This window comes from Chinchilla lanigera, unplaced genomic scaffold (assembly GCF_000276665.1).
Source record: "Chinchilla lanigera isolate Chin_1 unplaced genomic scaffold, ChiLan1.0 scaffold00013, whole genome shotgun sequence".
Taxonomy (NCBI): Eukaryota; Metazoa; Chordata; class Mammalia; order Rodentia; family Chinchillidae; genus Chinchilla; species Chinchilla lanigera.
Window position 1 is genome coordinate 28,820,329 of NW_004955414.1, and position 14,356 is coordinate 28,834,684.

A 14,356-nucleotide genomic window follows, 5' to 3' on the forward strand; every position below is an offset into this window, starting at 1 on the left:
TACCCAGTGTCCTTCATTGCCACACTTGAAGCATGGTCCAAGTTATGGGATGCAGCCCCACAGGAGGCTAACATTAAGCACCAAGCTAATCCTGTTTATCCTGATGGAGCTGTTGCAGTGCCATTTATGGATCCCCACTGAAACTATCAGGGGCCTGAGGGCTCCTACAAGGTCAAAATAATGATTGACTATATTATGGTGGGCCTTAAAAAGATCTCTCACAAGCCCATGAATTATAATAAACTTATGAAGCACACTCAGAGGGACAATGAAAATCCTGCTGAGTTTCTGGCTCATTTCACTGAGACTCTAAACCAGTTTACTGATATAGATCCACAATCAAATGCAGGGATAGTACTTGTTAACTCTCACTTTATCTTACAGTCAGCCCTGGATGTTCAGGCTAAATTTAAAATATCCCGAGTCATGGCATCAATGTGATAGGTTTTTCCAGCACAGAGAGAAATAAAGCAGAATAAAATGCCTTTATTGTGGGCGCAGAGAAGACCACAAGGAAAGAGAGAGAGAGAGAGATTGAGAGAGAGAGAGAGAGAGAGAGAGAGAGAGAGACATGGAAATTCTGAGGGCCTGTCCTGGGGTTAAAGGTTAAATAGGCCCATGCTGGAGGCGGAGTTTAGGAGGCAGACTGCCTCACATGGCAGACCAGGACTGGGCAGGAGCATTGGAAAAGGCAACAGGATATTACAAAAAGGGAAGTAGGAAGTCGTAATTTGACTCAGAAGAAGAAGGGTGAGGCTTAGCACATGATCTCTTATGGCCAGTGCCATATTGGTTTGGCACTGCACTAGCTCAGCACCATAGCACAGGACCTCCAGCTCCATATTGGCTGGATGCCATAGCAACTCGGCAGGAATTACAGTGAGGCGAGAAACCCATCACAAATATCAGTCCAGAATAAATGCATAGATAAACCGAAGTATACCAATACTGTACAATAAAACTATTCAATGGAAATATCTAAGTGCACTGACATGTGTCAACAAAGATGAACTTCAAAATATTAAGTGAAAACTGTGGAAAGTGCAACATAATACAGCATTTGTGTTTTTTTCCTAAAGACAAAAGTTTTACTTACACACACACACACACACACACACACACACACAAACACACACAGTTTAGAAATTGTAGCGAAGACAGCTGGCTTTCTACCCACAATGTGTGCTTTCTTAGTATGGAGTAGTCATGAGAAGTACCTACCCAGCTACTCACTCTCTGTCCCAACTGCCCCCAACCTCTGTACGCAATTAAATATGTTTACAGGACAATATTATCATTAGTAGAATATAAACACATAGTATTGACTTTTCGAGGCCTGGCCCATAAAAATTTCACATTTCCAGCTATTTGGAAGGGAAATAACCTTAGAGTAATGTGGTAGAAGGGACCCTGATCACCCCACAGACCTATACACCTGCCCAGTAATGGAACATCTCAGTTGTGTTATGTGAACAAGAAATAAACATCTACTTAATTTAGGTTAATAGACATTTGGGATGTACTGTTACTTAATTTAAGTAACTATATATTTGGGGTGTGTTGCTGGGAGCTATTACTCAAAGTAATTCAGAAATGAGTACCCTTAAATGGGCGATTGGTTAGCAAAAACCTAAAAATGTGGAGCTAGAGCCATGATGAATGGTGAGAAAGAGAATACCACAGAGTGGAACGACAGAGATTGTGTTTTGCAATGCAAATACTGAAAAAAATAAGACTAGAGTATCCAATAAAAAAAGAATATATAAAGAAAAGCAAGAGAACAATGATAAATGTAACAATATGGGCAAAAAGTGAGTATGTGATCCAAAAAGAATCTAACAAAAGTTCTAAGATAATGGCAAAATTCTGGATATTGAAGAATGCAAGTTCATTTTAATGTTTGCTTTTTTTTTTTTTTTAAATTTTTTTTTTTGTTTGTTTTTCTCCAGTACCGGGAACCGAACTCACGACCTTGCGCTTGCCAGGCAGGCGCTTTTGCCGCTGAGCTAAATCCCCAGCCCCAATATTTGCTTTTAAAACTACACATACATCTCATACAAGCTTCTACATATACAGTAAATTTGCTATTAATTTTTTTCAGACATGGTCTCACTTTGTAGCTCAGGCTGGCTACAAACATATAGCAATCCTCCTGCCTCAGCCTCTTAAGTGCTGAGATAACAGGTGTGTGCCACCATGCCTGGCAATGAAATTTTTTAAAAGATGTGTCATCAGAGGAAGAAAAGAGATAAAAGTGCCATTAGTTAACATTACATTACCATCTACATAGAAAAACTCAATGAAAAGGCAGAATGTTAGAGTTAATAGGAGCCCAGAAAATTGTTGGATACAAGTAAAAATTAAGAAAATGAAATAAATTTCCTTTATGTCACAAAAGCCAAGAAGAAAACTTAGATATCTTTCAGAATAAGCACAAAATTATAGCAGTTAACTTTGATAGTTAACAAAGAATACATAAGATCTTTCCACAGAAAATTCAACTTATTTAAGAAGCATAAAAGGAGCTCAAAATAAATAAGGTTCTTTGTTACGTTAATGGACAGGATTATGTCATAGAGATGACAACTCATGCTAAAACTAATAAATAATTTTAATATACTCCCAATAACATTACAATTGGATTCTTTTGTTTTACATTACTGACAGTTGAACCCAGGGGCTCTCTACCACAGAGCCTCTCATCCTTAGCACTTTTTTTTTTTTTTTTTTTTACCATTTAAAAAAATTTTGATACAGCATCTCACTAAATTGTTTAGGTCAGACTCAAACATGCAATCCTCCTGCTTCAGCCTCCCCCAGTGCTGGCATTAATTGTGTGCACCATTGCACTTGGCAAACTGGATGTTTTATAGAGAACTCAACAAACTCATAAAACTAATAAGGTAGTAGAAAGGAATATAAAGAAGGCTCTGTGCATGTTGTACTATTTATATTGCAGGAACAGACAAATAGAACAGAATACACAATTAGAGCTAAAAAAAATAAAGTTGTTAGAGACATCTGCAAGATGGCAGAACAGGAAGTTTCAGGGTTCCTACCTCAAAGAAGCATTGATTTAACTTTGATATATAGAGCAAAATACCTGTATGAGAAGACTAGAATCCAGTGAAGAAGCAGTATTACTTTACAGCAGTGAATAACTGTGATAGGGTAGCCTACTACAGCTAGGCTACCTGGAATAGCTTAGTGTTGCTAGACTAAAACCTGGTAGTATATTACTGTACTGTCTACTCTAGAAACGTGTGGATTTTATGTATCTATTCACAATGAATCCCACAAACTACAAAGTAACAATACAAGTTGATAAGAATTTTTTTAGCTTTATTATACTTTTATGGGACTGTTATCATACCTGCCCTCCATTCTTGACCAAAACATCTTAATATGGTGCATCACCATATTAATATGATGTATTCAGATTCCTATTTCACATTCTGCAAACACAATTTTTACCTCATCCGTCTCAGGCCACTTGGAAAGGAAGAGCAGGGTGGCCCTTGTGTCTTGGCCCAGTGTCTTGACATGTTTGGGATCCACAGCATCCAGACCAAAGTGGCCCCAAGGAAGCTGGGGGCTAAGATCAATGTGGTAACACCTATGCTGAGCATGTGCCCCGGGGGATGCTGAGATTCTCCATAAATATGAAAGGAAGATGCAAAAACAGCTTCAGACAATGAATCTTTTATATTCTCTAATGACCTGCAGAGTGTCAGATGTGGCTGCCTCCAGAGAGAAGCCCAGAGAATGCCGACAGTCACCGCTTCTGCTTATATCCCAAGATCCTCCTGGATCGCCTGTAGCTACTACTATTACCAAAAGGTGATGGGGAGTTAGCGGGTGTTGGAGTGTGCCGTAGTCCCAGTCACTTCACAAGATGAACTTGGAGGATTGCTTGAGCCCAAGAGTTGGGAGGCAGCTGGGCAATAGAGAGAGACTCCATTTCTTAAAAACAAAATCAAATAATAGCAACACAAAGATAAAAGGTTGAAGAGGCGCAGAACAGTCTCTACATTTTTGCATTTTCTCAAGGACTCTGCATGTTGTGATCTTTGCTGGTATCTTCAGATGTGGAGATATGGGTTTTGCAAGAAGGTCTATGAATTTGATAGCATCATAGAAACTGGGACTGCACTAGATGTGAATCCAAACTTGCACACAAGTTAGGATTTTTCTGGATAGTAACCTGAAAGCCATTTCATATTTCAGCACTTCTGATGGTTTCCATTTTCACACCTTTGCAATGTGCCTACCTTTAAATCTCTCTCCACTCTTCTGACCTGAGATCTCAGGAGAGGATGAGAACATACAGTGTATGAAGATCTTCCTGTGCCAAGGAAGCTAAAGATGACGCAATTTGGCCCCAAAGAAGAGCATATGGGATTAAACTGCTGAGGCATGATCTTTCCTGGTATCTTCAGATGGCTGGGGGTGGAACATACACTTCCCAGAACCTCCTGGGTCCTTCATGGGGCTCCAGGGGGCTGGCTACCTTATAAAACTGGAAAACAAATAAATAAAATCTGACAATAACATTTTGTCCAACACAAAAATACACTTTTCTGGAATCAATACCTGAGACCATGTGTGGTAATGCACACATATAATCCCAGCACTCAGGAGGCTGAGGCAGGAGGATTACTGAGAGTTTGAGGCCAGCCTGGACTATGTAGTGAGTTCAAGGCCAAACAGAACTACATAGTGAGGAGAAAGAGGAGAAGAGAGAGAAAGAGAATGAATATTAATACCTGAAAGTAAACATATAGCCGATGTAAAAAGATAACTGTGACCAGGGTCAGGAAAAGACCAATAGACAAACAATAAGTGTGATGCATTTGGATACATACAAGTTAATCATAGGAATGAGACACAGGTGGTGTGTGTCTCTAGTCCCAGCACTTTAAAGGCCGAAGCAAGAGGATCATTTAAATCCAGGAGTTTGCAGCCAGCACAGGCAACAAAATAAGACTGTCTAAAAGAAAAAAAAAAGTTTAATCATAAAAACAGTTAAAACTTTCTGGGACACTAGGATAAAAATATTTGTGACACTTGCAGCCAACAAAGAATTTGTTAATGCAGTGAGTACACAAAAAGCTTAAAGTCACTGGGCATGGTGGCGCACACCTGTAATCCCAGCACTCAGTAGGGTAAAGCAGCAGCAGGATCCCTTCAAGTCTGAGGCCGGCCAGGTCTACAAAGTGAGTTCAAGGCCAGCCAGCAGCGGGAGACCCTGTCTCAAAAAGACCAAAAAACCAAAACAAACAAACAACAAACAAACAGACAAAAATTCAAAGTCAACAGGGCCTGGAAACTAAAACAAAAATTGACAAAAGATTAAAATTAGTAATTCAGAGATTAAAAAAAGTCATATAGCTAATATGTAAAACAAAGCTCAAGCTTACCAGTGGTTTTTTAAAATTTTTTTTTATTTTAAAAATAAAAGGAGGAAAATATTAACAGACAGACAACCTTATACAAAATAGCAAAAGAACAGTACAGACAATACAGAGTTACAAACAAAGTGGTAGGAAATTAGCAATGCTTGTTGTATTACATATTGATATCTTCGAAGTGGTTTCTCATGAAAACAGAGACATGCAATATTGATCAATCAAGGACTCATTGACAGTTTCTTTCAGCAAAGAAATAGAAGGCAGTAGAACAACTATGTTAACTATTCTGTGTATACATACATACAAAATTTCTCCTTCTTTCCCTTCTCTTTTCCCACATCCCAGTTGTCCTTTACCCTTGAGTGTTTTCCTGTCATTTCACAATGTCTATCATACCTCCAAGTTTAAATTAACTCTTTCAAGCCTACCAGTCTTCAGAGAGATATGCAAATTAAAACAATGAACTACTACCTGACACCAATATGCTGACACATTTTATCAAGACATATAATTTCAAACTGGAGGTAGAAATAAAGGACAAGAATATTTTACTTTGCTGGTATGAACATAGCCTCCTCTTCTGCTCCCCAAGCAATCTGACGAAACTCGGTCATGTCTGAGGGTTCTGCCCATGAATAAGAATTCAAAAAAAGTTCTCACACAAGTCCAGAAGAGATCTGTGCCAGAACACTTGCTGTGGCATTTGTGCTACCAGCAAACTGGAGTGGGATGTCCTGTCACCCTCCAGTGCACACTGCTGTCTAACACAGGCTGAAGAGCTAATCATGACCTTTTCAGACAGCTCTGCAGCTGAGCTTCCACAGAGATTTAGATTCAGCCAATCCTACACACTCTTGGGAAGGTAGAAGTAACACTCTTCTGCCACTGCTCCTTTCCTGCCAGCAGTACCATGCAGACAAGGTGGATATCACCATGCTGGTATTAGCAAAGATAACCATGAGTCATTGGTTGGATGCCAGGAGGCTGAATGTGGACATTTGTCTGTGCTAGGGTAGATGGTAGCAAGGCCGGTGTGTTTCTAGGGAAGCACAGTAAGCAGCCTCCTCCTGATGGGGTGGTCTTGGGATAATGATGTTCAGGTAACTACTGAGAAAAGGAGAAAAACCAATCAGCCAGTCACTGGCAGTGAGTGTCTTTCCTCAAACTGCCACCTAGAGCCTGTTTTCTTCAGCACAGTGATTCAGAAATGTACTGTTTTCTGTTTAAACTAGATTCAGTTCTCTGAATTGAAACCATAGCCTGATGATTTCACCAGGTGGGTGGAAATTTGTTCAGTCATCTCGTCTACCTTTCGCAGAGATGATTTGTCATCAAAGTCCCATTTTGATCAGGCAGATCCATTTCTTCCTCTATGTATCTCACAGGCTTTGTCGTGTGTTGTGGAATTCTTTGCCTACCTCTGTCTTGCTCACTGGGGCATGAACTCTCTGAGGCCAGGCATGGGATCTTACCCCTTGGTGTGATCCCAGATGGCAACATTCCAGCCATGTTCCCTCCCCACTCAAGGTCTTTGCAGATGTTTTGCCAACCTGCCTGGCAGGTTTGCCTGCGCCTTTTCATCCCTTTAGCTCATTGCTTTGATTTAGGAAGATAGTCTTGACAATGATTTACACTTGTCAATATAATGGCCACTAGCCACTTGTAGCTATTTAAATTTATAATAAATGGAAACATAATAAAATTAACTGTCAATTCCGCTGGCCACATTTTATATAAATGCATCTGTGTCCTATAGAGGACAGCACAAAGTGTAGAATGCTTTGTCATCACAGAAGGTTCTGTGATCAGACAACACTGATCTAAATAGAGGAGGGCTCTGTAGTTTATACTACTACAGCACGTTATATTTTTCCTATATAACACTCATCAAAGCTAGTAATGAGGACCAGGGGTGTAGCTCAGCAGCACAGCCCCTGCCTGGCAAGCACAAGATCTTGAGTTTGATTCCCAGTGCTCTCCCCTTGCAAAAAAGCTAATAATGAACTAATGCCTAAATTACAGGTTCCATGAAGACAGAAAAATGTCACTACACAAGCAAGTATATCCCAAATAAAGGACATTACATAGTATTTGTCAATAATAATTTTTTGTATGGTAGTAGGCATTGATTCAGGGCCTTCACACTGAGTTACACCCCAACACTTTTTAATTTTTTTTAAATTTTTTTTATTTTGAGATAGTGTCTTGCTAATTTGCCTGGGCTGGTTTAAACTTTTGATCCTTCTGCCTCAGCCTCCCAGAATACTGGGTTTACAGATGTGTGCCACCACACCCGGCTCATATTCTTTGCAATTTGTGGTTCAGAGTAGAGATGTCATCTGTGAGTCTATGTAGACCCAAACACTTTTACAGTCAAGTTTTAGACTATTTTCTGCCCTTTTGCCTGGACATTTTGTTGTTTTTCCTAAAAAGAACAGAACAGCAGTGTCTAGCTAGTGAGAGTTCGGAGCTAGTGTTTGGTATTAGAAACAGATTATGTTCCAAATATCAAACTGTGAAACACATGATTGGAAAAAAATTGTGTTACTCCTTCTATTCATGTCCATATAAACATTTGGGTGTTTGTCATAACCAAAACATAAACTTTTAAAAAGTAAGAAACTCTTCACTTAATTACATCAATGATCATTAAATTTTTATTTTGCATTATAATGACAGGTGAAAAGGTATAATTTATTCTTTTATAAATTATGTAATAACATACTTTAAAAAGAATAAACAACAAAAGCAGGTTAAAGAGCTCTTCGATGAATACAAGTGGAATAATCAATTAAAATTGCAGCCATTCTGTCTAGCAACGAATTACATGCAAAGTTTAGTCATATTAGAAATATTGGCTCTTGATTGTCTAAGAAGTTAGAAAAGCAAGCAGCATTTAGTATTGTTGCTCTACACCAGCTCGCGCACTATCCTGATCACGTCTTTATTCACTGAGATTTAGCTTTGACTAATACATCCACATCAGCTTTGTCTGCTTCTCCAAGACTTTTTTGATAGCTGTCAACAAGGACATTGTCCTCCTTCTTAGGGGACCTCTGAGAACCACCTTCTTTGGTAATGAGTGAATTTGCAAGGCTAACAAAATTCTTCACTTCCTGTAGCTTGTTAAGCAGCCATTCCAATCTCGCCTTGGTGGCCAGATGTTTGCCCATATTGTGCATCAGCTGTATCTCACTCACAGATCTCTTCCTAGGAAGAACAGAAGCAGAGGGGCCACTCCATTAGCTTTCCATCACCAAAATGTAAAGTCAACCTTCCAAACCAATTCCATGCCTTTCTTCACTACACAGAATAGGCTCCCATACTTACTTAAGAGGTTTCCCATCTGTTTTTGTAAGAAAACAAATTGCAAGCATGACAATCATGACTTTAGCCATGTCGTTTGCAGACATCATCTTCACTAAAAAAAAGAAGAAAATTTTAGTGTTCCAAACTATATAAATACATAGATAGTAGTTCTCATTTATAACCATATAGCCAATAACAAAATGTGCCAGTAACTAACTGGGTTAGTTTTCAAGAGAAGCTTTCTAGATCAGCCTCTTCATATCATGGAAACATTACAACATTACACATACATATACTTTGAGAAATTAGAAAGATAACTTTTCCATCAGTACCGGACATTTAACCGAGGGCCTTCACACTGACACACTGAGATACACTCTCCAGGTTTAAAACAAATTTTCTTGTTTTGAGACAAGATCTCACTAAGTCTCTAAATTGCCCAGGTCATAGTCAAACTTGTGGTTCTCTTACCTCAGGCTCACAGAGTGCTGGGATTAGAGGCATGAACTGTAATAGTGCCCAGCTAACACTGACTTGTACTTTCATAGGTATCTTTTTAAGAGTTCTTGGGCAAGATCTTTTAATTCATAAAATTTGAGCCACTTAATGAATGCAAAATTTTTTTTGAGAATTTTCTTCTATATTTTATGTTGGTCATTCACAAATGGTTGTAAGAGGTTTAAAATTAACTAGTCTTAATTAGGTAAAATGTTATCACTGCTTATTGAGTTATTGTTTGATTTTGAGGTTTTATTGAATAAATGCGCATTTCTCCTGTCATTAAAAACTTGCACAGGGGCTGGGGATATAGCTCAGTGATACAGTGCCTTGCCTGGCAAGCGCAAGGTCCTGAGTTCAATACCCGGTTCCATAAAATAAAAAAGAAAAATATACACAAAAACATTTATAAAGCATCTAATTATTTGTGATATGCACTGGGAGTTTGGGCTGCTTTTTATTTATTCAATTTATTGAACTAACACATATACTTTTAGTATATGTAAGTTTTAGCTCTTTCTTTTCTTGTTCATAAAACTTTGTGTATAAATATAGAATATTTTCCCTTAATTTGCATGTCAATAATTGCAAAGGTTGTTATGGGAGAAGCATGTTTTCTAAATGCTCTATTTGTATCTTTAACAGACACAGTGGCTATGTTCTCCTATCTTAAAGGGAAATTGCATAAGAAATTGCTTTAGAAGCAGCATAAGAAAGATTATAATCCACTGCATTTTTTCACTGTATACTGTACAGATATGGATGGAACAACAAAGAAAAGTTTCCTTTTTAGGTTATGTTACAAAGAACAACCGAAAAACATGGGTGCTGGTGTCTGATCCTAGCTTTGTCCTGTTCATCTCACAAATCTCTGCTTCATTTCCTTGTTCTTAAGAGGAACACAAACTTCTTATAGGATGTGTATGAGAAAGAGCCAAAACATGATATTTTACCATCTTTAAAGCTCATGTACAATTTTCAGAAAAGAAAACTAAAAAAGGTTGTCCTTTATGTACGGACAATGCATATTCAGCAATCGGTGGGAGTTCTCCAACCTTGGTATACATATTTTTTGTTTGTTTGTTTTTTGGGTACTGGGGATCAAACTCAGGACCTTGTGCTTGCAGGGCAGGCACTTGTGCCGCTGAGCTATATCCCCAGCCCTCAACCTTGATATATAGATCAAGCTTTCTGTGTACCATAACATAAACATTTAGGTAAGGACACTGCAGGAAAAATGGAGATTTATTTAACAAATTTATATTATTCACATCAAAACTATTTTTTACCACCACTCTATTTTACTTTAAAATTTAGATAAAAAGACTACTAAAACATATCATACCAAATGTTCATCATAGTATCTCAGAAGGGTTTAATCACAAAAGTGAGTCTTTTCTTGGCATAAATTTATCTTTCGTTTTATGTTTAATTTAGTTCAGTTCCCCTTAACATTTTACCATGAATAAACAGCATGATCTTTGCAGGAAATGGTACACATTAAATACTTGCATGGTTATTTAAAAGATCTCAAGAAATTTTAAGGAAAAATTTGAAGATGAATTACCCATAGGATGACTTCAGACAAGATCCTCCTTCAGATGTACCAGCAGCTGATGCTGTGTTAACACTGAGCAAACTTGAGAGAACTGAGGAGTTGTTCTGTGGTCCCTTCAGGTGTGACTTTATATATAGGCCTTCTGCTTACCAAGAAGCTTTTTGATTGTTAACAGATAATGTTACTCCCAATCTCTGGATCTCGACTACAGGGCCAAAGCAGCAGCATGCCCCCATTGGGTGGAGCCCATTCCTCTTAAGATTTTGATAACCGGATAATAGAATCAAAACATCCTGGATAACGGGATTAGCAGAGTTCTAAAAACATTGAGTTGTACCAATGAGAAAAAATTCTGATTTTCTTGTGATATTGAGTGCACATTAAAAATTCTGATTCTAAAGATACAAGATAAAGTTATTATTTTTTAAGAATAAAATCTGAGGTAAAGGATATTTTTTATAACCACATTACTAGTACAATTATTATGATAGAGTCATATATGCTATGCTTATTTTGCAAGGTATTTTCAACCGATCCATATCACTTCTAATATTTTTTAAATGAGTATTTTTGTTGTGATAAAAAATGTTTGAATATGCTTTTAGTACATAATTTTGAAAGCTTCAAAAGTAAAATTATTTAAAATTTGTTTAATTTTCATTTGACTAATGCATTTTAATATGAAGTAACAATATTTACCAAGCATTATATATATTCCATACATCACATACATTACCCCACTAATTCTTTATAGAAGTCCCGTAAAGTATATACTGTTATCTTCATTTTTTTTCTTGAAACAAACTCTTGCTATGTAGTTCAGGCTTGCCTTGAACACATGATCCTTGCTATGTAGCTCAAGCTTGCCTTGAACTCATGATCCTCCTGTCTCAGCCTCCCTAGTACTAGGATTACAGTTGTGTACCATCATACCTAGCTTATTATCCCCATTTTCACTGGAGGTAATTTAGGTTTGGAAAGTAGAAGTGATGGAATTCAACCAACCTCTTTATGACTCTAGAACCACTTTGATTCTTACTACCTTTGTTTCCCATTAAAATACAGCCCTTCTTTGAACCTCAGTCTTCCTGATTTTATTCTGCCTACTGCTTTGCAACCTCTTTACCCAGCAGTTAGGTCCTGATTCTCCTCTTCTCCAAATGACGATTGAGCACCTGTTCCAAAACCTAATGGAAGAATAATGCAACCGCTTGTCTGATTTCAAATATTGCTACAGCCTGCTTCCCACCTATCAACAAAATCCCTTGAATATCCTTGATATGGTGAGGGTGTAGTTAGCTCTCCTCCCAACAAAAGAGCCATTTCCAGGATTGGGTCAGTTCTCTTAGCTCTGTCCCATCCAGGCTTCGCGTCAGCCTCTTTCTGCTATCCACTACCGAGGTATGACTCTACCTCAAGGAAATGCCAGTAAAAGTTTGAATAGCCTAGAAGGAGAGACATGTGTGTTAGCCCTGTTCTCCACGTGGGCAGATCTCACTTGGAGCCTGCGCCAGGCTCCATTCTAGAAGCATTCAAAAGAAGCTAGAACATATTCTGAGGATATAAATTAGTTTGGTGAAAATGTTGACAAACATTACATGTGAGAAGTAGTTGAATAAATTGGAGAAGTCTGAAAAAGTCTTGGGATGGCTGCATATCATTATTCACAGGACAATCATAAAGATGAAATATTCTTTGTGATTTAAGAAGAAAGGGCCAGGCTCAATGGCTAAGATTACAAGGAGGCATATTTAGGCTCAATTTGGACTCTATAATCACCAAAGTAAAAGATCAAGTACCTTATTAAGTAATGAGCTCCCCGGCACTGGAAGTGTTCATCATTTATCTGGGATATTATACAAATTTATACTTAGTAGAGGATTAAACTGGATAACCAAGGGGTCTCTTTCAACTGTAAAAATCTATTGTTTTGATCTTTTTTCTTTTTGTAGTCCTGGAGATCAAATCCAGGGCCTTGTGCATGTAAGAACTCTACTACTGAACCTTCAACCCTCTTTTGATCTTTTTAAAGACCTCTTCTGGTGCCACATGACGTTTGTGTATCGTTTTTCTTCTGTTATACTCTGTTGAGAGAAGTGAAAGTGCAGATGGTTTTATAAACACATTTTTTCTTAGTTATTGTAAACTAACATTCTGATTTAGAGATTTTCTCCTTCACTTCTTTGGGTAAGTTTGAAATAACCTACAACTCTCTAAGAACTTTGCAATTATTGCTTTTGCTCTCTTCCTCCTATTACACTTATTTATCAAACAGATTCTCATACTGAAAGCAACGTCGCTAAGCTACTTTGACAGAAAAATCAATCAGTGTAGACAATGATCACTCATTAATTCACCCACTCAAAAAATGCGTACTATCTGCTAGAAGCTGTGTTAATCCCTAGATGACCGAGACAGGATCACACCCGTTAAGTCTAACACCGAATTGTGATGTATGTAACAAGAGTTCTAAGAGAGATATGAATCGAGGCTTACAAAAGCACAGAGAAGGGAGTTGCAAAAATTTCCAGGATTGTTGGAAACTGGTTTACCGAGAAGCTGCAGCTGATGGTGAGTTTTCCACCAGAGAAAGTGAGGAAGGACAGAGAGAACAGTGCGTACTGAGGCCTGGAGTCCATAGAGAGTACTCAGTGATCAGTGCAGAAGGGAGTAGTGGAGTGAGTGAGGCTGTAGATGACGGCCCTAAGGAAATCACTTGAGTTTAAGAGTAGAAAGCTATGTGTGCACACTAAGGAATTTTGTTTTGTAGTCCGCTTTACACTCTAAACATGTCTGCAGTAGTACTATTTCTATGCCCTTCAGATTTTTCAAAGGAGAACTTGACCTTCCCACAAAGAAGTGATAGAGCTGACAGGATTTGACACACAGTTTATCTAAACCATCAGGCTGTGGGACTGTGGGCATTGATTAGATAGAAGGAAATCACTTAGGAATGAGAAAGCTGAGGGCTATGTGGGCACGGAGGCTGATGACACCGCAACACAGAAGAGCTGAGCACAGCTTTTTGCTGTGAAAAGCTCAGCCTTTCTCACCACACTAAAGCTTTCTGAAGCCACGTTCAGACTGAACAGCCTGATGTAGTCTTTGCATGTAGGAAAGGTAAAGGACCATGCAGTGCACTGTTGCCTGCCAGCCTTCAGGTCTGTGCAGAATGGAAAAGATTTGTAGTTGTGCAGCTACTTCAGTAAAGTTCTCTATGACTCAGAGAAAGAAGAGAACGTATCTTCAGGCTTTCTCACTCAAAAGTTCCTTCAGATCTAATCCACTGCATTATATCTTAAAGAAATGGAGGGAAAAAATAGCCTTAATTCAGAGTCATTTTTTTTGTTTGTTTGTATTTTAACCATAAAGAAAAGAACCCTAGCAACTGAGAAGTGGAATTTTAGATTTTCAGTGTCTTTTCCAATACACTGGACAGACCACTGATAACAATCTTCTTGATTCTAAATATTCTCTCTTATTGTCCTGTAAGTATATGTATATTTTGCAGGCAGAGTACTCCAGTCTGGAGTCCATATAATATGGTCTTCTCAGCTAACGAGGCTCTTCCTTTGCATTT

At 38.2% G+C, this 14,356-nt stretch overlaps 1 protein-coding gene across 1 annotated transcript; it reads right to left on the minus strand.

Moving 5' to 3' along the window:
* Positions 1-8,060: 8,060 nt before the first annotated feature.
* Positions 8,061-11,089, minus strand: Pth (parathyroid hormone). Its single transcript, XM_005380323.2, has 3 exons — positions 10,786-11,089; positions 8,742-8,832; positions 8,061-8,621 (listed from the first exon to the last, which is right to left on the minus strand). The coding sequence occupies exons 1-3, from the start codon at positions 10,787-10,789 to the stop codon at positions 8,360-8,362; spliced, it is 357 nt and encodes a 118-aa protein (XP_005380380.1). The 5' UTR covers positions 10,790-11,089; the 3' UTR covers positions 8,061-8,359.
* Positions 11,090-14,356: the final 3,267 nt, after the last annotated feature.